The sequence below is a fragment of the Buceros rhinoceros genome, unplaced genomic scaffold (genome assembly GCF_000710305.1).
Source record: "Buceros rhinoceros silvestris isolate BGI_N320 unplaced genomic scaffold, ASM71030v1 scaffold14547, whole genome shotgun sequence".
Taxonomy (NCBI): Eukaryota; Metazoa; Chordata; class Aves; order Bucerotiformes; family Bucerotidae; genus Buceros; species Buceros rhinoceros.
The window spans coordinates 21,816-47,183 of record NW_010421673.1 but is presented as its reverse complement, the minus strand read 5'-3'; the positions used below and the strand labels follow the sequence as shown (position 1 = coordinate 47,183).

At 44.5% G+C, this 25,368-nt stretch overlaps 1 protein-coding gene across 5 annotated transcripts; it reads left to right on the top strand.

Moving 5' to 3' along the window:
- Positions 1 to 3,014: 3,014 nt before the first annotated feature.
- On the top strand, positions 3,015 to 25,026 carry LYN (LYN proto-oncogene, Src family tyrosine kinase). 5 transcript variants are annotated; one of them, XM_010139778.1, is made up of 13 exons: positions 3,015 to 3,087; positions 4,031 to 4,033; positions 4,360 to 4,398; positions 4,491 to 4,596; positions 4,931 to 5,029; positions 5,136 to 5,239; positions 6,946 to 7,095; positions 8,364 to 8,516; positions 14,854 to 15,036; positions 15,764 to 15,840; positions 20,072 to 20,225; positions 21,461 to 21,592; positions 24,824 to 25,026. In XM_010139778.1, the coding sequence occupies exons 1-13, from the start codon at positions 3,015 to 3,017 to the stop codon at positions 25,024 to 25,026; spliced, it is 1,476 nt and encodes a 491-aa protein (XP_010138080.1). The 5 variants fall into 5 exon arrangements, with proteins under 5 accessions (XP_010138080.1, XP_010138076.1, XP_010138079.1 ...); XM_010139774.1 differs by lacking the exon at positions 4,031 to 4,033 and adding an exon at positions 3,538 to 3,546 and having other exon boundaries at positions 3,015 to 3,150; XM_010139777.1 differs by lacking the exon at positions 4,031 to 4,033 and having other exon boundaries at positions 3,015 to 3,083; positions 4,350 to 4,398.
- Positions 25,027 to 25,368: the final 342 nt, after the last annotated feature.

Genomic DNA, 25,368 nt, shown 5'->3' with positions numbered 1-25,368 from the left:
GTCTCTATTGTCTGCCTATAATTCTTTGGAAATAAGGTCAGAAAATTAAATAGTTCTGTACTTAACTATATATATTTGAAGTGCTAAACATTTGGTTTCTGTTATTGCATATTCCTCGAATGTTTCTTTTGCAAGATTTAAAAGGCTTGTTTTATAAAGAAGCTCAAAGTCTCAGGATGTGTCTGCAGGAGCATTTTAATTTGGTCGGGATCCCGCTCCTGAAGCAGTTGTCCCCTCTCCCCTAGGCTGTGATTCGAGCCAGGACCACTTTAGGACGATGCAGGGCTTGCCTTTAGGTAAACCCTTGCTATGGTCTTGCTCCTACTGAATCTTCAGTCCTTGGGGCTGGACTGATGGGAGCAATAACCCCCCCTGGAGCAGGGATGGGCTTCAGCACCAACTGTTGGGGCTTTGCTAACGTAGACTTAGCTAAGTCCTGTGGAGACCATGGGCTTTCATCTCCATTCACGTGAGCGAGGAAACAAAACCCCCGTGCTTCATGATGAGGCTCAGAGTCTTCTCTTTGATGCCATCACGTGAGTTCTCTCACACGCTGTGTTTGGGTGATTTCACACGACATCAGGTGGACTTCTGGGGGATTGTGGAGCACCTGCACATTGGCGTTACTGACCTGTTGTCGTTATTGTCACAAATTCTCTCACACGCTGTGTTTGGGTGATTTCACACGACATCAGGTGGACTTCTGGGGGATTGTGGAGCACCTGCACATTGGCGTTACTGACCTGTTGTTGTTATTGTCACAAAGAAATGCTCACCTTGAGCTCAGTAGCGCAACCTCCCAGCAAGCTTCAATTACAGCTGGTCCCATGCCTGATGCGGCAGAAAAAAGATAGGGAAAGGGATTTTTGGCTGACAATTTAGATCGGGTTACGGTATGTCCTCCACTCTAGCTGTTTGTTCTGTAGAAGCAGAACTATTCAAGAGCAAAAAGGATAGCACTTAGGTGGCTAAATACCTGATGGTGCAGATGTGGCAGGTAATTAAACACTGGGCTTCCTGGGGTCTAGGGTGAGTGTGCAAACACCAGCCTGCCTGTGAGCGTTCAGGAATTTACTGTAAACCATTAACTACAGAAAAAGGATTATCTATATACCCACAATTATAAAGTAAAATTGAAAGGAAAAAAAAATCCTTCAGAACAGTGAGTCTGTAACCCACGTGGAGCTGAGAATTTGAAAAAAATCTCCTAGCGGGTGTTTTCACAAACTAAAATTAAGCTTCTAAGGGAAGATCCTGGCTGAAGGTGCCCCAGTGCCTTCGAACGAGTCTGGGAACGATGAAATGTTGACACACAAGAAGAGGAGATTATTCTCTGCCTCTGTGAGATGATGACGCCTGGTCAGTGCCTGTTGATTTTCTGATGATTCCTTCCATTTTTATTTCAAAAGATGAGAAGGAGAGCAACGAGTTCTGCTGCTGCTGTGAAACCAGTATCTCAGCTCACCGCATCACTGCTGGAATCTCATGGACACACGAGATCTGTGGGCAGTAGGTGGCATTTTGCAGGAATGGTAGGAGAGGAGGTACCCTCCTCCTCGCATGTTTAGAAGCAAACGTGGATGGCACCGTGCATCTATCCTTGTGCGCTGCTTCCTCAGTGGCAGGGTGGGAGATTAAGTGAAGGCAAGGCTGAGACCTGCAGAGTGGGACAACTTGTGCCCTTGGTTTTTTGTTATACTCAGGATTATTGTTATTGTTATCAGTAGCATTGTCACAAAAGTGCCAGTTTTAATAGGAACCCAAACCAGTCTAGCTGATTTTCCTGCCCACAGGGGTGGGGTGTGGAAGGCACCATCCCACTGAAACAGTTGTACCTGCAAGCGGCCACCTCTCCTAGTGTCACTGTTCACTATGACGACCTTTTCTATCCCAGAGATGAGGTACAGGGTGTTACAACCTCCAGCTGTGTTTTAAAAGCTAGGGCTGGTTTGCTTGAGCCTGTGCACGCACTGAGCTCTTGGTTTAGGTTTTACATTGTTCTTCAAAGAACTGGCTTTAAAGATTAATTAGGGTGGCGGGGGGCGGGGGAGTGACAGCGTGTGCCTGCAAGGGAAAACACGACTGTGAACCCAGCGTTAGAGCACTGACCTGAAAGGAGGGAGAGAGGAAGGAAGGAGAGGTTTGAAAATCACTCGTAGTGGATTCTTTGAAGAGTAAGTAGAATTACTGTCCTCTGAGGAAGGAATATAGAGATAATGTTGTATATCTGCTTGCTGAAGTACTGGGTAATTAGATGATGAGATTAGCAGTCGGGTTCCAGTCACGTAGATGCTAACAGCTCTATCTCATCTGATTTAGCGCGGATACGCGTCCTGAGAGAAGGATTATCCTTCTCCATCGTATTGAAGGGGAAATACTTGTGTGTCACCGATACACACAGTGGCTGTTCCAGACTGCTGTAACAGGCCTGTCTGAACGAGGACATCCATCACTGAAGGTCACAGTAGCAGCGTATCCACCACGGAGCCGGGGCTGCACAAGTCATCGGCCCCGTGCGAGACAGGGCTTTGAACCACGCGGAGCTGCCTGCTAGTCTGGCGTACGCTGGGTCAAGCGAGGAGATTCAGGCGTCGCTAATTCCAGCGGCAGTTCTCATCGTTTGGACTGGAGTTTTGTCCTACATCTTCCAAAGCAGCCTCTTCACTAAAAGATACAGAAATAAGTTGGCACTACAGTCATTTTATTTTTCTTACATCTATTCTGAAGCTCGAAAAAGTATCAGAAAGGGGTTTCAGCAGGGGGCGGGTGGTGTGGGGAGAAGAGATGATAAATCTGAAAGTGTTGAAATGGTGAATAACTCTTTTGAAATATTTGCTTCATCCATGGATTGAGACAAGAAGTCATTTCTTTCCTTTGCAGTGGTTCTGCCCGTGAACTCTTGTGTAAGAAAAGGAAGCACCTTTTTGCTGCGTGGCCCAGATGGTTGTGTGGGAAACGGCTCGGTTTATGGCACAACGTTTCTGTTTAACGTCTTTTTTATTCCAACAGGAAATATGGGATGTATAAAATCAAAAAGGAAAGAGAATCTGCATGGAGATGGGCTAGATTTGAAGAATCAACCAGTACGTAAAACTGAACGAACTATTTATGTGAGGGATCCAACGTCCAATAAACAGCAAAGGCCAGTAAGTAGATAGTCTCAGGGGAGAATTCCGGTAGCAAGATCAAAGCATGACTGGCATAACTTAAACTTCAATCCAAAGCACATGCACGAAGAAAATCAAATGATCGTTATTCCCCAACTGGGCTTTTAGTGAATAAGTACTTAGAAGTACTTAAAGAAACAAAATGTGAAATTGGCTGTTTGTAACTTAATTCATGTACGTTTGACATTGTTTTCGGCAGGAAAACAGTAATCCTTGGCAGCGCTTGACCCAGGTTTAGCTGTGTCTGTAGGAGAATGCGGTGACTTTAGATAACCTGAAGTAGTTTAGAACCATTCTTAAAAGCATCGGTGTTGTGTTTTTAATAGCTCTGGGGTCCGGGTGCTGATTATTCTCTTTAAAAAGGCTGAAGTAACCACTGGTTACTCTTTACCAGCTCTAGTCAACTTTCCTTTTACTCACTGAAGGCCACTGCTCGACCTCGCACGAGGCGCGTGGGTGAGGACAGGAGGGGAGCGGAGGGTGCGGCGGTGACGGGAGCAGCAGGAGGAACCAGCTCACTGCAGTTCTGCCTGGCACTGCAAAATTACGGTGCTGGGAAGGGGAATCCCGCAGGGTACCGAGTGGGTTTGTGGGTTTGTGGTTTTGCGGGTTGACTGGTCTCTTTTTTTTTGCCCACCCTCTGCTGTGCTGAGAAAACCGTGTTTCCTGACTGCCCTTATTCAGGAGCCGTGCTCTCGCAGGGTGTGAACGGCACCACTCTCTCCCCTCTCACCCACCACACGGTGGAGGACTCGAGGCGCTCTCAGTCAACATACACTCATCACAAACTACCATATTTTTTTTAATTACTCTTTTTTTTCTTGCATAATATTAGCAACATAACCATGCCTGTGGTTCTTTAGCACGTCAGCTACATGCCAGTAACTGTCCTGTTAAAGCTCCCTGCCTAAAGCCTCCTCAACAGACATCACAAAACTGTGAACTTTCTCCCCACAGCTTCTGTCACACCTTCCTAAGGTCTGAGCTGCTCGATTCAAAATCTAGTGGGGATTTAGTATGTTTTTTTATGCCATTTCATTCGGTTTTGAAGAACGGTGGGAAAAGATTGAAGTCTTTCCTTTTACTTTAAGACATACCAAAGCAACTGAATAATATGTAATTGTAATGTAAGATTGTCACAAAGATCTAAAACTGCTTAATTCGAGATCTGTTTTATTGTAGGCAAATGCAGACGCGCAGCTCTTGCCAGGACAGAGGTTTGTCAGGGAAGGTACGTTTTCATTGGAATCTCGCGGCTGTGTGCTCCGCCCGTGTCAGCCTGTGAAATAACGCGAGCATGCCTTTGGCTTTCTACCCTTGTAGAAACGGAGGAGCACGGAGTCATCGTGGTAGCTTTGTATCCCTATGATGGCATTCACGAAGATGACTTGTCCTTCAAAAAAGGAGAAAAATTGAAAGTTATTGAGGAGTAAGTATGACAATAGACATTATACTGTAGTTTTCCTTTGGGCTCATCAAATTCCCTTTGCAGTGTTTTGATATGCTACTCGTAACACGAGGATGTGAATGGTAAGAGAGCTCCCTCACATGTGAAAATACAAATGCAAGTGGAGCTGTTGGTAGGGCTTGATAACAGCAACCAGACATTGATCCAGCGGAGCCGATGGCTTCTCAGGGGGCTTGAGCTCAGAGGAAAGATGCTTCTCTCTCCAGCGCGGGCAAAGCTTTCAGCACAGTAGGACCCAAATATCAGTTTACCACTTTTCTCTCCTGTGACTGCTACTGTTGTTCCTGTTTTTCAGGCTGGGAGAATGGTGGAGAGCAAAATCTCTCACGACAAGGAAGGAAGGCTTCATTCCCAGCAACTACGTAGCAAAAGTGAACACGCTGGAAACAGAAGAGTAAGTTCTCCCGGGCTCTAGATACTGGCAAACTTCTTCACCCTGGTGGAGTGTCCTTTGTGGGTGGGGGAGAGAAATGGTTCTAACTCTACTAAATACTTTTCAGATGGTTCTTCAAAGACATAACCCGAAAAGATGCCGAAAGACAGCTGCTGGCTCCTGGAAATAGTCCTGGATCTTTCCTTATCAGAGAAAGCGAAACATTAAAAGGTAGAGTTTGGGGTGGGTTACTCTGGAGTTCACAGCAGAGATAAAACGTACAGTCCGTCTTCACAAAAAATGGCATCAGGTGGCCCTGGGTGTGGACTAGTCCCAGCATGTCCTGTTTGTGTAGATTGTTCTGTAGGAGTGCGAAGGATGAGAAAATCACCAGGAAAAGGGAGGAGAGAGTTAGGGGTTAACACCCAGAGCTGAGACAGGAAAAGAACAACCCAGTGTGTGTGTATGTGCGTGTATGGGATTACACTGACAAGAAGCAGGAGCGAATGAAGTGAGAGATCTTTTCTCGTCCTAACATTTGTGATCCTTTTATTGAAGGCCACTTTTCATCCTAAATAGTAGATTATAGTCTCCCATTGCTGGGTCTGTATCCATTGGCACAAGGTTTAACACGTAGTTAGTGTATAGTGAGGGTTTACGCTTCTGCACTGTAGTGGGATTTTTTTTTTTCCCCCAAAAAAAGCTTTTTGGTAAAGGTTTATGCCATAGACAGACAGAGCCTTTTGTGCCAAAAAGCTTAGCGAAGCCTCTAGACTCTTCAGCTGGGACTTTGAGAAGAGCGTAGGAGGTTCTGCCCTGGCATCTGGACTCTTGACAGCAGCCTGACTGGATTCTCCAGCTGGATGCTCTAACACTGCATCCTCCAGAGGAAGATGCATGAATCCCTTCAGCAGATTGTACGTCTGTCCTCTCCACGGGGTCTTTTCTCTGGCCCTAACACTGCAGATGCTTGATTCGGTAGCTCCCTGTAACGGGCCGTACAGTTGTTTCTGTGCTCTCAAATAGAGAGTCCTAAATGAAGTTCTCAAAGGAAGACTCCTAAATTCAGCGGTGGCTGCTGAGAGTAAGGCAAAGTACCCCCAAAATATTTCTTTCTGTCCCCTTCTGAAACTGTTTCTCTCTGTGGGGAGAGAGGTGGGGGTGAGGCAGTTCCTTATCCTTTGGAAATGAACATCGATAATTGTACGAGTAGAAGAAACAGAGAGCTCTGCAGTTACGGGTAGATGCCCTGCTGCCCCACCTTAAATCCCAGCTTAAGGCCCAGGTTAGGCTCCCTGGGACTAACCCAGCTGCCCTCCCGCCTGGGCGCCTCGAGCCATCTCCAAGCTACCCTTCTGCTAGTCGGCCCGTGACATCCAGCGTGTTCCTTTTGCAAAACGCTGACCTCCGAGTTTCACCTCCTGCCTGAGGAGTGTGCCAGCCCTCAGCCCCCAGCCAGTGCCACTCGAGCTGGGGACTTTCCGCTGAAGCGGGCGTTGGGCCCATGTGGAGCTGCCTGACTTCTGGGACTCCTGGGGTTGTTCAATCAGATTGAAAAAGAAAGCGTGACTGTAAGCGTTTCGGTGACCGGTTCAGCCCTGGCTGCGGGCTAACTTCCCTCTGCCGATTGCCAAATGCTGCTTGAGGAAACAAAGGATTAAAAAGAAAACCAGATAAAAGGGTGATTTTGTTAAGCTTGACTATATATTCACGATCACTGTCGATTTTTGCTGTCTGTTACTGATCGTTCTTCCTTTAACCGCAGGCAGCTACTCCCTCCGGGCTAACTTCCCTCTGCCGATTGCCAAATGCTGCTTGAGGAAACAAAGGATTAAAAAGAAAACCAGATAAAAGGGTGATTTTGTTAAGCTTGACTATATATTCACGATCACTGTCGATTTTTGCTCTGTTACTGATCGTTCTTCCTTTAACCACAGGCAGCTACTCCCTCTCCATACGGGACTATGATCCACAGCATGGCGATGTTATTAAGCACTACAAAATCAGGAGTCTAGACAATGGAGGATTTTATATCTCCCCAAGAATAACTTTTCCCACCATCAATGATATGATCAAGCATTATCAAAGTAAGTTCAATCGATTAGTGAATTACTTCACGGAATACAGCCATTATTTCCTGGGAAGGAAAATAAATGGATCTTGGTTTGTTTCAAACGTTTTCATCTTTTTGTTTTGTTTTGTTGGTTTCTAAATAACCCAAAGATAAACTGGTTGGAACCCAAGTTACTTCATTAACATAATCAGACCTAATGACCTTTATTTTCACAATACCTGTGTAGATTAAAGAACGGCTTTATAAACCACCTCAACAAAGTTACGATGATGGGAGGCTATAGTAAGAGTTGCCTGCATTGTAAATAAATTAGTTCTGTATTGGAGAGTACATTTTTATTCACAATTAGCAGAAATACACACAGACTTGTGAATGTCTTCTTGTATCTGGTGTTGAGCGTGGAATTGTTTTTATTTCTCCTATCAAATTATTTTATTTCTTCATTTATTTATTATTAATGATGTTTTGAAGGGAGTGAAATTCCGTTGACTTCAAAGAAAGAGAATTGCACCCACGTGGAATGTATAGATTCCTTTTTCAAAAAGAAAGGGGGGTGTGCAAGTTCCTACCTCTGTTTTAGCTACAAAAGTGACTTTCTGTTCTGCATAAGGTCCTGGTGGATAGATCTAAAATACAGCGGGTTTAGTCTTTTAACTGGGAAGATAGTGAAGACAAAAAAAGTGGCACCAAAAATCACAGAGTGACTTTTCAAAGCCGCGCTGAGGACGTGGCCATGAGATTTCTCTGTGTTGTTAGACATGTGTGGTAATTCTTTGGCACAGGTGGAAACCTGAGAATTATTCAACATTTGTATTAAACTTGTAGCTGGTCAGTGTCTGGAGAAAAAATAGTGGTGACCTACTTATGCTTGCATGCACATGTGTCTGAAACCGCACTGCAAGAAAATTTAATGACAAATTCAGAATACAGGTCCCAAGCGTGACTCCAGTGTGTATCTTCATCAACGTCCTGTCAGTAATCAGCTCTTATGTTGCATTTATTTGGTAGAAATTGTACTAAAACCCCTTAATAATCTGATGGTAACCACATGCGTGAGTCACTTCTATATTAAATTTGTCTCTGAATACCAAATTTCAGTTCAGAGTTGCTTAGAGTTACGTGAAAGCACCGGAAAGGTTACGTTTTCATCAAAACAGCTAATTATTTTGACCATCGTTTTGAGCTGGTTAATGCACACCTTCGGTTAAATGATGTTTGTCGCAAGTTGTCAGGCACAGGAGCGTAACTGGTTTTGTACTTTGTTTTTCCTTTGAAAACCAGAGCAATCAGATGGCTTATGCAGAAAGCTGGAAAAAGCTTGTATTAGCCCCAAGCCTCAAAAACCGTGGGATAAAGACGCATGGGAAATTCCACGGGAATCGATTAAACTAGTGAAGAAACTTGGAGCTGGTCAGTTTGGAGAAGTCTGGATGGGTAAGTTTATTCCTTGGAAAGGAGGATTAAAATCTGCTGGAAGAAGCATCGTTTCAGAGGCATTCAGGAAAACAGTGGACATGAACCACGATATTCTCGCAAAACAGCACAATCTGACCCAGAATGTACCTTCTCGTGGGGAGAGAGGGTTTGTGGGGAGGCAGGTACCTGACAGAGACGTGTAACAAATCCTTCGATGTGTTTTAAGGGGAAAAAACAGTGAGTAAGCACTGTAGTTTAGAAGGTCAAAGGCAATAGGGGGCTTTTGGGTTGTGTTTTGGGGAGGAAGGAGAAGGTTAGAGTAAGATGTGACTCCTGGTTCTGACCGCTGATGGGCCTCTCAGAACTTTGTTTCGAATCAGAAAGTGGTGAAGAACACAAAATAAAAAGAAAACGTGTGTTTTGGTGAACACATACAGAGTTTTCATTGTTCTTGGTAAAGAAGATGCTTGGCAGTGCTGTACTGGGTGAAAAAAAGGGGTGCTTAATCCCAGCTTATTGTCTGCCAGCTCGCTGCTCAAAAAGCAGGTGATTTATGTACTAGGATTAGAGCTTGATCACCCCTTACCTTGAATTACTGTGAAAGTCCCCAGTAGTGAAAATGTCATAAGATTTACAAGTTGTAAATGTTAATATATACCTGGCAAAAAAATGATAGCATTAATTATTATAACCATAAATAGCTTTGTTCACCTATAAACCATATTTTCTCAGCCTCAGTGACTTACTGGTCGTAGCCCCTTGTCACAGATGTAACCACATTCTTAAAAAATTCTTGAATCCTCACGCTTTTGAAACGCTGCCTCCCCAGGCAGCCGAGTATTCCTGGGGGCTCCGTATTTCCTGGTCTGTGCACTATTCATCACCTCCTTGTTACCAGTTACCATCTTATTCGAGGTCAACCTCGCTTTCCTCCCAAAGTCTTCATTAGGCTGTTGTTTTCAAGACAAATCTTTGTCTTAGCCCTTCTCTGAATCTGCTTTTTGGATATTATATTTAAATACTAATAATATCGTTACAATAATAATAATAGATCAGATTTATTACTATCCAAAATTCTATAGGCAGGGCATTTCTGAGCAACTTAAAAGCGTATCCCGAAGTCTACTAGAAGACAAAGCCATGAAGAGGGCTCTGATGACCCGTGGCAGTTGGCCGGGGATGCCATTGCTTTGAAGAGATGCTCTGCTTTCGAAGAGTGAAGGACAGAGCGGTGCCGTTTGAGTGGCAAAGTCTGCACAGGGCCACGGTGTCGATCAGAAAGCTCTTGTTCAGTCATAGCTGCAACCTTTTGGTAGACACCGTGTAAAAAATGCAAGCAACGTATCTCTGTGATAGAATGTGGCCAAATCCAGCCTTTCAGCTGCCTTCACAGAAAAACCCTCTAGCTGTGGTATGCCTGAGTGACAAGTTACATCCTAGTTCAGACAGGTGTCAGCCTTTGCGCAGGTTTTTGTGACTAACAAACGGTGTTTAACTGACACCGCGGTGCTCTGAAGGACTTTGGGGCAGAAGGCAATCAGCTGCTTGGAAATGCAGACCGCTTTGGGAAGTGACTGCTTCTGCACACACACGCACAAAGGCATTGAACTTTAAAAGGGCGGTTTTGGTTCAAGATGTTTCCTCTTGTTCACGGCATTATTTTACCATCTAAACTGCGCCTAACCCCTCCATCAGAACTGCTGCACTGTGAGAAAAGTTAACGTACTGTGAAAGCGATCGTTGTGTTTCCTCTTCTCTGCTTCCTTTCTGAGGCAAGAGACGCTGATTTGCACAGGGCAGGTCCTGTCGAATCAGGAGCGTGGCTAATCTGAGAACCAAGGAAGTTCAAGCTGGAAAAGATGTATTAGGTCAGCTGCGTGGTGCGGGGATGTCCACAAACACTGCGGTGTAACGATCAACCAGGGGCATGAGGAGCTACGTGGAGGTAGTTGAGAAATAACCTAGTTGTTACCTTCTCTCCTCATATAGGACAAAGTTATTCTTCAGCCACAGTTCCATGGTTTAATTGTGAAATAAATTTCTTCTTGATAAAGGGTACTTAGAATTGAGGTTTCAGAGGGCGCAGTGTCCCATTCGGAGGAACGGGGCTCCCCCAGGAAGAGAGGAGATTCCAGGGAAGGGCCACAAAGGTGATTAAGGGACTGGAGCGTCTCTGTTATGAGGAAAGGCTGAGGGACCTGGGACTGTTCACCTGGAGAAGAGAAGGCTCTGGGGGATCTCATCGTGTACGTAAATACCTGAAGGGACGGTGCAAAGAGGACGGAGCCCAGTGGCTCCGTGGTGCCCGGTGACAGGACTAGAGGTAATGGGCACAAACAGAGACTCCCTCTGAATATCAGGAAATACTTTTTCACTCTGGGGGTGAAACACAAACACAGGGAGCCCAGGGAAGTCGTGGGGTCTCCATCCTTGGAGATATTCAAAAGCCAACAGGACACAGACCTGCACAAGCAGCTCTAGGTGGCCCTGCTCAATCAGGGGGATTGGACCAGGCGCTCTCCAGAGGTTCCTTCCAACCTCAGCCTTTTTGCGGTTCTGATACACGGGAAGATAGAGATAATACTGTTTCTGCAGTGTGAAGATATGCCAGCACATCTTTTATAGTCTTGTCTTTTTAGTTTGTCTGTAAATACTCTTTGGGCTTCCAAGCTGACATCTTCCTCGTGCACATTTTGGAGGGAGTTGGCTAATGTTATGGAAGGACTAAGAAAAGCCCAGTAACAAAAAGTAGACCCCCATATCCCCCTGAATGGGACACTGCGCCCTCTGAAACCACCGTTCTAAGTATCCTTTATCAAGAAGAAATTCAATGGGCTGTATGGAGATGAGCTGGAGGTGGAGGAGGATGGATGGAACGCTCTTGCATTGCTCTGCTCTTCAGCTGAGTGATGTGCTGACGAGCAATAGGATGCAGAGAAGCTGCAGTCTGTTCCCCGGTACCTCCCGCAGTCATAATGGCCTGAGACGTTATCTGGCTTCCAGCAGCCATACCTTGCTCAGACAAGTCGTTCCCAGTATGACCTCAGGGAATTACTGTGAAAGCAGAGGAAGGAGAAAGCTGCATCTTGTAGCCTTGTTCACAAAGTTGTTCACCTCCAGTCGTGGAGATCTGGTCAGAAACAGTAGGCTCAGCCCCATTATTGTCTGTTATAAATTCACATCACAGCTCAGCCTGATTAAGCCCATGCAAGAATCTGGGGGCAGCCTGGCTGGCTGAGATACTACTCTGTCAAAATAATTAAATCAACTGCAAAATAAATACACAACACACAATTTTTGGAGGATTCTATTCTAACGTGTAGCAAAGAACACGATTCTCTGTGTAACACATCATCACATTCCTCAGACTTGAGTACTGTTGCTTGTATCACATTTAATTTTCGAATTCTGATTTAATTTAGAAATCTGAACTGCAGAGTGGCTTGTTTCCTGCCCTGGTAGGAAGGTTTTTTAACCATGGAGCTCAGTGCATCTGGGCAGCTTCTTTAGTGACGTGATGAACCCGAGTAGCACTGCTGGAGCAGGGTCTATATTTTATGCATTTTTGTTCCTAGCGTGCACCGATATGATGTGAATCGTAAGGCTCTGTGGTATTAATAATCCATGAAGAGAATTCTCAAGCAGGGCTAAGAGAAAAGTTGACAAGCCAAGTGGAACCATTATAGAGTATTTTATTAATGAGACACATTTTGCTTGCATCTTGTGTGTAAAAGATTCTCTCATTTGGTAACTCCCACATTAGAACATAAGTAATAAGCATTTTGGATGTTCTTGTGCAGCTCTTAGAAAAATCAATCATACCGCAGAAATACTGAGATTAAAATAAAAGGCATCTAAAATGAATCAAGAAAACTTGCCGGTACAATTTATAATTGTCAGAAATTGATTTTTTACAGTACATACACGAGCTGCATGCGAGTTGCAAAGAGTCTGGATTTTATGTCAAGGATTCCAGGTGTAAGCGAGGATTTCGTGACTTGCCTGTCTTTCTGAACTCACGCTTAGGCAGCAGTCCGACCGCGTGTTCATTCACACCGTGTGGCAGGGCATACCGTGACGCAGCGTGAGCCGGGGTCACACCTGGAGCCAGGTTCAGTTCAGCCAGGGCAGATGTTAGCGAAGGGTTCGGACCTGCAGGGATGGTACAAAGCGGGGACGATGCAGTGCTGTAGCCCTTCCCGCAGCTCCCTGCGCATCGCTGGAATCCTTCTGCGGTGCAGCGCGGACATTAAACTTGCTGCCACCAGCTGAAGCGCTTTGGGGTCACCGATTTCCCTCCACCTGCACACAGGCTGCAGTTTCGTACCTGTACGGTAAGAGCGTGCCTGCAAAGCAGACAATCTTCCTGGGCACGGCCACAGAGGTCCTCACGGTCATGGGCAGTGCCCTGGCACGAGGACTAGGGCTCGGTTAAACTGGGCTGGCACAGACGCGTACTAAAAAGACGCTGCCCGCTCCAGGTCTGATGTGGTCCTTAGCCCAAGACCAGCTAACGCTGGTTTTGCTGATAATGGGTGCGAGGAGAAGTGACAAACTCAATTTTTGCCAAATGCCAGTGGTCCACACTCTTCTGTGTGCTCCTAGAGTTCATGAGCACCTTGCCTCGGTGCTTTGGTGTCCCATCCCTCCCAATACCTGATGAAATAAGTGAACACGGGAGAGATGGGGATCAATTCTCTCCAGTGCTCTCATCAGCTAATTTTCTTTGTCTCTTAAAGGCAGAGGGTCGGGTTAGACAGTTTTCCTGCAGAAAACATCAGTGTGGGTGAGGTGTTGTAATGACATGAACTTTCTGTAAGTTGAACCCTAGCTTGATGGATCTCTTTAGGGAATGTAAAATGCCGTCACATCGTTAATGTTAAGTGCGTTATTCACAATTCCTTCACAGAAATAATGTTACTAATTAGTATGTGCAGTAGAGTATTCAACAAATTTGGCCTCAAGAAATGATACAAATTTTCTTCCTGCTTCTTAAGCAGGAAGAAATTTATTTCACACCCGTTTTTGTGATAGATACCAGTTGTGTACCTGAGCTTTAACAGCCGGTTTGATCTGTAGTGGTCATTTCTTGTTATTAGATCATTTACAGCGTAACTTTGTTATGGTTTGACCTGACCACGTTTGGAAAAATGTATTTATTAACCATGTGGGAGAATATTTTGTGACAACATAGTGGCTCTTCTCAGGTGATGATCCTTCTTTTTAAAAAGAGAGGTAGAAGAGGCAGTGGTTAGAGCAATTCCTCAAGATCTGGAAATCGCTGCCTTGCTCTGCCACCGATTTCTGATCTTAGGATGATAAATAGTTTAGGGAAATAGCAGGCTTCGGTTCAGAGGTGTATCTGTTGTGGTAATACTGTCTGGATTGTTGCTGAATAAGGAAATGAGGCCATTTCATTGAGTCATGAAAGTTTTGCCTCTTCCGAGAAATATTTTTGCAATGTCGAAATGGTTACGGTGGGGGACAAAGTTGCATTTACATCCCTCTCTCTCTCTTTTATTTACTTTATTTCTTTTATTTTTCAAATTCAATTACTCCACAAGATAAAATTTAGGATCGTGCTTGCTACTCTGTTTTTTTAATGCTATTTTAATGTTTATGTTTGGAAAAGATTAAAGGAGAAAACAATTCACTGCTTTTCTCTTTACTGATAGTTGCTTTTTATATAATTAGAATATTACATTAGGAGGTTTGATAAACAGAGAAATGCAACAGCCAGTCTCTTCCATCTCGGCATGGGCTATGCGAGGAGGAGTCATCACCTTCTTTTAAATCTGTCTCTGAACGCTGGAGGATTGCAGTCCTGGCAGCGTGGCGTCACCGGTCATGAGACTCCTCATTTGACTGCACTTTCCTGGAACGCTCCGCTTTGGGCGCAGAGGGTTACAGGAAGGATTAAAAGCATGAGACTGGCACGTGCGAAATGGTTATAGTAGTGGTACTTCAAGATGCTCTGGAACCTTGCGAGGAATCCGTGGACTCCATTAGATTCTGAGACAATTCATATGGATGTTAATTAAAACATCTCTTGACTGTTTGAATACTTTATGTGCTATTTGTAAATGAAAACTTGGTATGAAGTAAGATAATTTGCCTTTTTTTTTTTTTTCTTCTGATAACTGATATCTAAAAACAGGGAATGGATCATTTTTCCCTGCAATCTTGTATCAGTTGCAAAATCGAAAGGAATTCTAGTGTAAATATTTGTGCTACATCTGGCACTTGCTCTCAGGCTGTTAGCTATTCCCGGAATCCACCCTCAAACTCCCCCTAGTCGGGGTGCTGTGGGGCGCAGAGGGACCTCAAGACCACTGAACATCTTCCCTCCTTTCAGGTTACTATCATAACAGTACGAAAGTGGCCGTGAAGACCCTGAAGCCTGGAACGATGTCAGTGCAAGCCTTCCTGGAGGAAGCCAACCTCATGAAGACCCTTCAGCACGATAAGCTCGTTAGGCTCTATGCTGTAGTGACCAAAGAAGAACCTATTTATATCATAACAGAATTCATGGCAAAAGGTGAGAACAGCGTTGGATCTGCAAGTGACGCCTTAGTAAACTCTTCTGCTTCTCCTAAATTAATCCCCTTTCTTTAAAAAGAAAGGAATGAAAAAGGAAACATTTGGATTTTAGTGTTATTCTTTTGAACGCTCTGCTATAAAGTGAAGAAGCACCTACCCCAGAGGAGGTCTGAGGCTTTATCTTTACAATTCCTTGCTGCATTTGTGAAAGAAGCTATTTTTAAATGTAGCATTTTAAATTGTTTCAGATGCAGAGCATCACCCCCAAAATCACTCTGGTTCCTTTGGGCTTCCTCCCTAACTTTGGTGTCTGGTGTCATATCAAGGCAATTAAACCAAACCTTAGAAACTGCCTTACGTGGCCCTTGAACTGATGAATTTGTGTGTAATAAGGGGAGTGATGAGTGGTCCTGCGAGGATGGCTGCACTGCTAGAAAAGGACAACCTTTATCGGAGCATTACTACACGGAGTAAGCGAGCTCAGTATACGAAGTGAGCACCCCTGAGCTAAGGTGGGGGGTTTCTACACCCAGGAAAATGGCAAAACTTGGGTACCCGACGTGCTGACTTGGATGTTACTGATGTTAAATCCTCGCTGTAGTCTACTTGAAAACACATCAAAACACTTCGCTGCAAAAAATTTATGTTCCAGAAAACTGGGGACCTGGCGTGACCTTTATTTCGGTTATAAGCTGCACTGACTTAATCTTTCTCTTTTGTAACAGGAAGTTTGCTGGATTTTCTGAAGAGCGACGAAGGAAGTAAATTGTTGCTCCCAAAGCTAATTGACTTCTCTGCTCAGGTAAATTTTTAAAATTATGCTCAAAATTAATGGGGGTTTATGGTCTGAAACTCACGCTGGGAAACTTTATCCTAAGGTTTTTTGCATTTAAAAAGAAAAAAGTAATTTTCAAGTAAGTTTTGGTCTGAGTAAATAAGGTTGCTTGAAAGGAGGGACTAGATAAAAGGGATTTCAAAGGGAATATGTGAAGTGAGGCTTGACTCTTAGACTCTGCTGGTGACCTGCTTAGGTGGCAGAGGAACGCGGCCCATTTCCTTTGTGGAAAGGCTGCTTTCAATTCAAGCAGCTCGGAGCTGGACCTGTAAGCACAGGTTTGTGAGTTTGTGCTTATGAGGTTCCCTCAGTGTTAATAAATGCATCACTTCAACTTCTTCAGTTAGGTCTAACTTTTCTCTTAACCTCCAGGGACTACTGTTGGTCTCAAATTCTTATGTAAATCACTGTGAAATAAATGAAATCTAAGTAAATAATATTTCGGGTACATCTGATTTATGAACAGAGATGATGGTTTCAAAATGTACGAGTTATCCTGTGTCAGAAACAAAATCTGTAGGGAGACCCCGGGGTCATTTGTGTGTCAAAGCCTGGATCAAAGGCACCTGGAGCCGCGCTTTGCCACGGACAGTTGCCAGCATTAGATGTCCAGGGAGGTGTATAGAAAATAGAGTAAAAATGGTGCTTTCGCAAGCTGTGATTCATGTTTCTGGTAGGTAACGAAGGCGTTTCCGATAGGTTATTGTTCCGCCAACCTTTTGGGATTATCAATACACATTAGAGCTTGCAGACTGTTGTGCTCGATGGAACTAACTTGTTGCAATTCATGAGGAGAGATGAGAATGCTTTAGAAAGATTGTTCTATACAGCTATTGCTGTGCAGATAAATATATAATTAGATATTGGGAAGCATTTCTTCACCAAGAGGGCGGTCGCACTTTGGAACCGGCTTCCTAGAGAGGTGGTTGATGCTCCAAGCAGGTCCAAGTTCAAGAGGCATTTGGACAATGCCCTTAACAACATGCTTTAACCTTTGGTTAAAGTGACGTGTAATATATCACGTATTGTTATGCAGATGTTCAACATATCAAATACAGCTTTTATCTGACATAGGCTCGATGCAGGAGCTGTGTTTGCTGTGATGGTTGGTCCAGTGCAGCTATAGGCTTGCTAAGTTTGCTGAGCTCTTTGGGTACCTTGTCCTGGAGAATTTCGTGGGGCAAAAGCTTTGTAGACGAGGCAAACCTGCTGGATCCCAGGTCGTGGTCTGGAGAGAGAAATAACGGTGGGCAGGAAAAAAGAAGTAGTTTTGAAAATAGTGTGTAAAATTCACAGGAGAGAAGAACGTCTGTGAGCAGTGATGTGAAAGGAGCCCCAGGATGTGGAGAGGAAAGCACGTGTGGTTTTACAGCAGATCTTTTAATTGCAGTTAGGGGTGTTGTGTTGGTTTTAAAAATCTCAGAAATGTCATACTTAAAGCAGTGATAGAGGGGACTTTGAGTGATGCAGAATGGTTTATAATATGGCAGGAGAGGTTTTCAGCCCAGCTGTTGCTCAATATTTTGGAAATTGTAGGTTACTCCCTTTTTAGTTTGTTTTTTTTCCCCCAGAGTTCCCCAAACGCCATCAGAAGCTACAAAAAACTGGGTCAGAAAGTAGGTAACATGTATTTTCAAAGCACAACTGTTTGCTCCGTGCTTTCGTTACCATTTTCTTTCAGGATTTTGGAACGGTTTTGTACCTATTCGTGAAATGACCCAGAAGTGTTCCAGAAAGTTAAGTAACGACCCTGCTTTACAGGTAGAAAGAGCAGAATCAGTGAGTAAAGAGCAGTGCCAGCTGAAATCCCCCCAGATGGGTGACAGAGCTGTCCCAGAACTGCGGTTCCAGTCGGTCATTTATTGCGTGACGTTCTGTTGGGTGTTTTTCACAGGATTTAACTCGGGTATTTCTAGAAGCGCGTCAGTAGCTCATTAAAGGTGAAGGGGAAACTGCTCCCTTCTTGGTACTAACGCTCATGCAATGTAGTCAGAATCCTCTTTTAAAGGCTGGAAGCCCAAATTAGCTTTCCCATCCTGCTCCTGGGTGGTAGTTACACGTAGCCGAACAGTCTCGACAGGTACCAATGATCATTAAAAGGGCAGGAAAAAGGCATCAATTTTCTTTTGTTCCCATGAATTTCTCTACTTTTAACGTATCATTTGGCAATGAAAACCCAACAATTATCACACGGGCTCTGGCACCCATTCCCTTGATCAAAAAACCCTCTATTTTTCTTTTATTTTTCTCTTTTGCAAAAGTTTAGCATGACCAGTTGTGTGAATCCAGTTGTCCACTTGCTGTGTTTCCCCTCCTTCTCCCTTTCAAAATTCCTTACCCATTATTCTTTTTCCTACCTGGGGATTTTTTGTATGCCCAAGTGCTTGCCCATGTGTGGGTTCCTCAAATTTCTGTGATTCAACGCAGACAAAACCTGGGATTTCACGGAAATGCAGTTTGTATTTCCTGAAAACACAATGGGCTTTCTGATGTCACACTCTTCGTCTGTGACTGACGAGATGATGACTTCAGCGAGTCTGGCACAAACAAGAGGAAATCAAATGGGCTTTCCAATGGCTTTGCTTTGTTGGCCTTGGAAAATAAATATCGCCATCACAAACAACTTTTTGTGGTTGTTCATTCCCCAGCCAGCAGTTTGCCCAAATGTTAAATCTGTGCAGGGAGGTAGGAGGAAGGTTGGTTCCTTTGTGAAGGCCGATGTATTTTTGGTGATATTAACGGACCTGGCTGCATCCTGGTCGTATCTGCCAAGCTGCTCAGTCCAGTCTCAGCACCGAACTTACTGCAAAACCTTCATTCCTCCCCAAACCCAAGAAATGCCGTGGGGATAAGAGAGAGGCAGAGCAGGCTCTGATCAAACACGGCTCTTCTGTTTCATCCCTAAGTCTCTAGGAAAACTCCCTGTAGCAATTGCTCACTAGTAGCTGCTTCCTTCATTATAAAACGTCTCACTTATTTCTAGAAATGGTGAAATGCAGGTGTTCTTCACCCTCCTCACCATCGGAGTTTCTTTCTGGTTTAGTGTGAGAACCCCCCGCGTTGTAGAAGGGCACCGTAACGCTCAGCACTGAAGAATATATTGATTCACAAGAGGAGGTTTGCAGTGGAAGGAGGTGGGAGGGCAAGTGGCTCTTTTTTTCCGTTGCCTAAAGCGAAAAAGAGGAACGAAGACCGTGTGGTTTTGTGTTGTAAGTGGTGGCAGTGTGTGCCTTCGCAGGACCCCTCGGGGACTTTTTAAAAATGGAGAAGCAGAAGTGATGTCAATGTTCTCTCAAAATGGGTTCAGGTGCTCCTGCCTGCTTCACTGCACGGCTGACACGAGCACCTCTGGGGCTGAGAAGGGGTCCGTGCGCTTGCCTTCTCCTGAGAGGGAGAGGAAGGAGCCCACACCATGAGTGTGCTGGGGACCGGTGCTGGAGAAGGTCCCTTGCTGCTTTACTGCTGCTTCATTAGCAAAGATAGTCTGGGCAAATACTGGGAAAAAATTGAACCTGGTGCATATTTTGAGAACATTATTAATCTTTAATTCGGTTTAGAAGTTAATTTGGGCTGCTGAAATACAAACTAAATTTACTTCTGATGGTATCTGAGAGCTGGCTGTTGCCAAACACTCCTCACGTATGAACACGTTGTAGCAGAACAAAATAAAGACATATTTGTTTGCCTTATCTCAGTAATTGTTTCCTGATTGTCTGGGCCTGTTCTGGGTAAACAGAAAGTTGTTTGGGGTTTTTTTAACTCTATCTGCACTGCTCCTTCATCAGTCCACGAAAGAATATTTGTATCTTGTTTAACTTACTAAGAAAATGGAAGGATTTAATATTTGGAAAATAGACTGGCTAATAATTTGGGGAAGAGACTGTTTTAAGTAGAAATCTTAGGAACACTTCAATTAAGATTTTGTTTCAGGAAATGTCTCTAATACTTATCTCTGACCCTGCCAGCTGTTGTTCACCCCAACAATTCTTTCGAAGCTGCTTCTGTAAGTATAGTTTTGCAGGACTGGATCTGCAGATAGGTTTTCCATGGCAATCACCTTTGAAAATGCTCCAAAGATCCTGGTGATGGATAAACAGATGCAGCTTTGCTGATACCTTGGAAGGTGTCAGAAAGGACAGAGCGGTCAGACCTGCTGTGTGGTGCGGAAATATCAGAGCAGTTGTTTCTTTGGTTACAGATTGCAGAAGGGATGGCGTACATAGAAAGAAAAAATTACATCCATCGAGATCTGAGAGCAGCGAACGTTCTGGTTTCGGATTTACTGATGTGCAAAATCGCTGATTTTGGATTAGCAAGAGTCATCGAAGACAACGAGTATACAGCAAGGGAAGGTACGTGTCTGTAGGTTTGTCTTTAAAACTGCAGCCTGCGGGAGGTGGTCAGGCTGTGTCTAACGATAATACGGTCACCAAGGACGGGAAATGCCGTGATAACTTCCTAGAGGCAGCGTTCTGATGCCAACAGCTTCAGAAAAGAATAAGGAAACAACCTCTCAGTGCTCCCTTTCACTTAGGGAAAGGAAGGAGCCCTAGAGGTTGTAGACGCCGGTACCAAGAAAACCTTTAGCAGAACTGCTCATCTTCTGAAGCTGCTTTCAGAACCACAGCGCTGATTTTCCCGGCCAGCAGCGTTGCTGCTACGCCGAGGGCTGGGTCGCATCCCAGTTCAGCACATGGATGGGAGGTGACGCCACAGCAGGGTCAGGGCTGGCGAGAGGGGAAATCATACTGTTAAAGAGACGTGTCCGGGTTTTGCCACATGTGTTTTGCTCATGTTGTCGAGGATCCTTTCAAGAAGTGTGTAGTCAGTTTGCTGCAGTGAAAGGTTTTTAGTTACGCTTCTGTGCACACATGGCATTGGGGTAACTTTTTGGAGCGGGTTCGCTGGCTGGCTTTCTCCTTTTAAAGACAACACATCCTATTTTCCCACTGCCTGAACGGAGACTTTGGTAACGTAGGACAAAACAAAGGTATGAGGAAGAAAGAGAAGAATGCGTGACAGCGGAGATTAAAGGAAAATGGGGAAGAGGAACTCAACAGACCAGAGAGGAGGGGCTGATACGGCAGTTTCCAGAGGTGCAGAACCCATCCTTGTGGTTTTTAGCTAGCTCTGGACATTGTATATTGATTAAATGCACCTTTCAGGTTATAAATTCTTTATGCCCAGTTTCTTTGAGGTGTTTCCTGCCTTACCTAGTGTGGTGTGCCCGAATGATAGAGCAGGCTAAAAAGGGCATGGAGAGACTGTTTGTGTTACGGTCTGAAGAGCTGGTGTCATATTCCCCAGCGAAGGCTGCTTGAACTTTTAAGTGGAAGGAGGCAGCTTTTACATGGAGCCAAAAGGTGCTGAGTACCTTCTGGCATCTTATTTGCACCTCTGACACGGGATGTGCAGTGTGGGAACACGCACCCCGCAGCCCATCTCTGCTGATAACTCTTGGGCAGAGGGAGTTCCTGGTAATAATTTAGGGGTAGCACCGGCACGTTTTTTAAGACCTTTCAATGATGTGATATTGAGTGTTTAAATACAGCTTCGACTGATTGAGACTCTGTATTTTTTTTTTTAGGTGCAAAATTCCCTATTAAATGGACAGCACCAGAGGCAATTAACTATGGATCCTTCACTATTAAATCTGATGTGTGGTCGTTTGGGATTCTCCTGTATGAAATCGTTACATATGGAAAGATTCCTTATCCAGGTACGTGCATTCGTGACATCAGTGCTTTTTTTTTTAGCAAACGGACTAATGGCACCATGCCACTGTGGTAATTTTTAAATATTCAAAAGGTGTTGGAACTGCAGCAGATGCTGCATTGTCCCAGACTCCGGCTCTAGGGGCAGCAGCACAGTCCCCGAGCGAGGACTGTGTAAGCTGCTGGGGTTTTTAATGCTGTAATATGTGAACGAACGATGAAAGCATGTTTTCCCGAGCAAATAGGCTGTAATAATTTGTCAGTGTGAGCTAATCTAAACAAATAGGAAAGCAGAGCCTAAAGCACTGTTGACGTACTGCTGGGAATATTTACTCTTCCTTGTTCCGTGGTTACGTGCTTCGTGTTTCTTTTTTCTCCCTGCTAAACAAAATACACATTAATGTTCCAGCACACAGACACAGCTTGTGTGAAGGGTATGTTGATGCACAAAACCTGTCATGTCTAAGACATAGCTGATTGATTAACTCGGGGCAGCAGACTGCAGTCATTTAAGCTTATGGAAAACTGACCTAAATTCTCTTATCTTGTGGGCAAAAGGGAAAGTCCAACCGTGTTCACCTGTACTGCCCATATCAGAGATGAACCCTTAGGATCCTGCAGTTTAAAAGGAGAGGAGATATTTCCTCCAAGCAAACCTTCCCAGCAGCTCTTGCTGTTTAAACATTTTTCACCACCCCTTTGTGAGCAGCTGGAATTCTGCACCCTGAACGGCCAGAGATGGCAAAGGGGCAGAGCCGAGTCCCTGAGGTGATGGCAAGTGCCACACCTCGGGCACAGGGAGACCAGACCTCCTGTGAGATGGGGGCAGCAGGGAAGCAGCAGTGGCCGCCAGCTTTACACTACGTTGTGGACGAACATATCAACTTTCCGTTCAAGAGGTAGAGCCAAACCAGACATTCTCATTGCTCGGAAAGGCTCCGGTCCAGGAAAACTCTTAAGCTCAAGAGCAGCCCCCCTTAAGCTTCAGGCAGTGATAGGGCTGCTTGCACAGCTAAGTGTTCAAACATACACCCTGGGCTGGTTTTTAGGTAAGAGCTATAAAATATGTGACTGAGTAGCAGGTCCTCCCAAAGCTATTCTACACACTGCTCGTGTCCCGAGGAGGGATCAGATGGGAGCTGTATGCAGCCAGGAGGTGCACGGCTCTTCCCACAGCCAGGATACTTTTCCCCCATTAGGTTCCCAGACAGCTGCCTGCACTGAGCTGGGCTCACAAGGTTATTTCTGGATGCCTTGAAAATTGTCCTCCCTGAGCAGACCTCCGAGCTCACTACAAAAACACAAACCCAATCCAATACTTAATTCTGCAGCTAAGTCTGCTCCCTCTGCCCTAAAACAAATCCTATTCTTATTTAAAGAACAAAACCAATCTGCACAGCAGACACGGTGCTGCTCCACTGCTGTGGGAAAATACCTCTTCTAGGGGAAGTCTGGGCAAAACTTCTTAAATATGGGAGCGGTTTTACGAGGACCATAAATTGGCTCTACGCTGTGCATTCATTTGTCAAGCAGCAATTAGAAGCAGAAACCTCTTGACTGCATACAGGAGGATTTTAATAGGTTGCAGGCACTGCTTGCATTAAACTGGAAGAGGGATATATGTCTGTTTTAAATAGAAGTATGAATTGAAAGAGTTTGTTAGTTGATACTGAAGAACTAGGACAGAAGAATAAATGGGAGACCGGTTAACATGAAGAGATGTGACAGGTTTAGGCAAATCACCCCAGCATGGCAAGAATAACCTGGTGGCAGGTTGTAACCAGCAGCCACTGGAGAGAAACAAACAGCAAATTGATTTTTCGGTCCTAATGACAATGCTTCAAAATATTATTTTCAGTTATTAACCAGCTCCAGCAACTAACAGAATATTCAGCTGCCTTTGAAACAGTTTGAGTTGAAACTGGCATGTAGTTAATACCTGTGAAGAAAATCCGCGCAGGCAACTTGGGGGAAGCATTTCCAGCCAAGAAACTCGGAGCTTTTGTGATCTTTGTTCTTACATTCCAACAGCTGTTTCTCTTCCTGAGAAACTCAAAGCAAGTAGTGGGACTCTAGTTTCAGGAACTACCTCTAAAGTACAAAATGAGTATCTGATTCTCTGGGCAAATAAGTTGCAGTGGTGGTTAAAGCTAATTTCCAGGTGGTGAGATGATGATAGTATGTCAAATACTGGCAACATCCACACTTGCATCCCAGCTCTGTCCACTGCTCTTGACAAATTATGCCACTTTCTGTGCAGTGGGATTCTTCCTCCATACCCCTGTGTTCACGTCCCTTCCCAGGCTCTAACCTAAGGAAATACATCTTTATCTGTGAAGCTTTAACAAGTGCCACCTCCTAAGTTGACACACCCATACCAAACCTTTAGAGCTAATGTCCTCTGCTTGCATTTTTAGAGGGTGTAAGTAAGTAAACAAATATGCTTGTGGGATGTATTTCTCTTACCAGGGAGGATGTAGTTTTGATGAGACAGGTAAGTCTCTAGCTATGAAAAAAAACCATAGAAGGCAGAGTTAAACAAATAGCTATTTTGAGAATACAGCTGGGGGGCGGGGAACAACAGGTAAACCTTTTTGCTTTATTTAAACCCCAGACATATGCATCTATGTTCAGGACGTATTTATTATGAAATAGCGACAAGGCTTTTTGGTTTTTGTCTTGTGAAGTTAAATGGTCATTTACCAGATAGTTTTTCTGCAGGGTAGCTGTGTCCGGGGCATTCAGAAGTAACAATCAGTCTTGCAGACACTAGCTTGAAGCACAATGCTACAAAATACTTAAACCCACAGGTAGCAGCACACAGTTAACTAAGACTGGGCATAGCATGAATCACTATTTTACTGCACCCATTATATACAACCTATTTCCATAAGCTCAAGCCATCAGAGCGCCGTTCTCTATAAAATGCTTTATTGGCTTCCATCCTGTGTTTATTTTGCCTTTATATAGCAGTGATTCCTTATTCTGTGACAACACCACCACTGCTACTTTCACACCACTTTTCCCCCCACCCCCTTATACACATGTGCAGAATTATCTCCGGAAAAACTTCACTCTTCCTTCCAAGGAGGAACTAAAAATGCAAAAGATGTGCCCGAAGTCAGCACTCTGAGCCAGACTCGGGTTACACAGCTGACAGTATTTCTAGAAGAGGTTAAAGCCAAAAAAGCATTTCATCAAAACTTTCCTTTTTTTTTTTTTTCCCTCTGTTGAAGGTATGAGCAATTCGGACGTGATGGTTGCTCTTCAGCGCGGGTACCGAATGCCACGCATGGAAACCTGTCCCGCTGAGCTTTACGATATCATGAAAACGTGCTGGAAAGACAAAGCAGAAGAGAGGCCAACATTTGATTATCTACAGAGCGTGCTTGATGACTTCTACACAGCAACAGAAGGGCAGTATCAACAGCAGCCATAGACCACCGAACACTTTTTCTATGACATGGCTCATGGGCACAGACTATTACTTGGACAGACTGCTCAAACCAATTACTTCAAGAGTTTGGATCTCTTAACCGAGAGTAATTCTGAAGAGATATAAGAACATTTTTATTTGGTTAGAACAGTTCCTCTAAAGCTTGAAGTCCTCTTTAAATGCTCTGTGTTTTGCACCTGCAGAAACAGCCCCCAGCGAGCAGCTTTCTGGGGTGGGAGGGAGAAGGAAGGAAAGCCACCGTGCGCTGCTACAGCTTGACACCACCTTCTTAGGATCTAAAATTCATGCAATACCTTACAAGGAGACCTTTACAGAAGGGGGCAA

Excerpts from the sequence above, each read along its gene's own strand:
- LYN (XM_010139774.1), top strand. The coding sequence starts at position 3,015 with ATGGGATGTATAAAATCAAAAAGGAAAGAGAATCTGCATGGAGATGGG. Across the intron at positions 5,240-6,945 it reads AGAAAGCGAAACATTAAAAG|GCAGCTACTCCCTCTCCATA; the intron begins GTAGAGTTTGGG and ends CTTTAACCACAG. Across the intron at positions 15,037-15,763 it reads AACAGAATTCATGGCAAAAG|GAAGTTTGCTGGATTTTCTG; the intron begins GTGAGAACAGCG and ends CTTTTGTAACAG.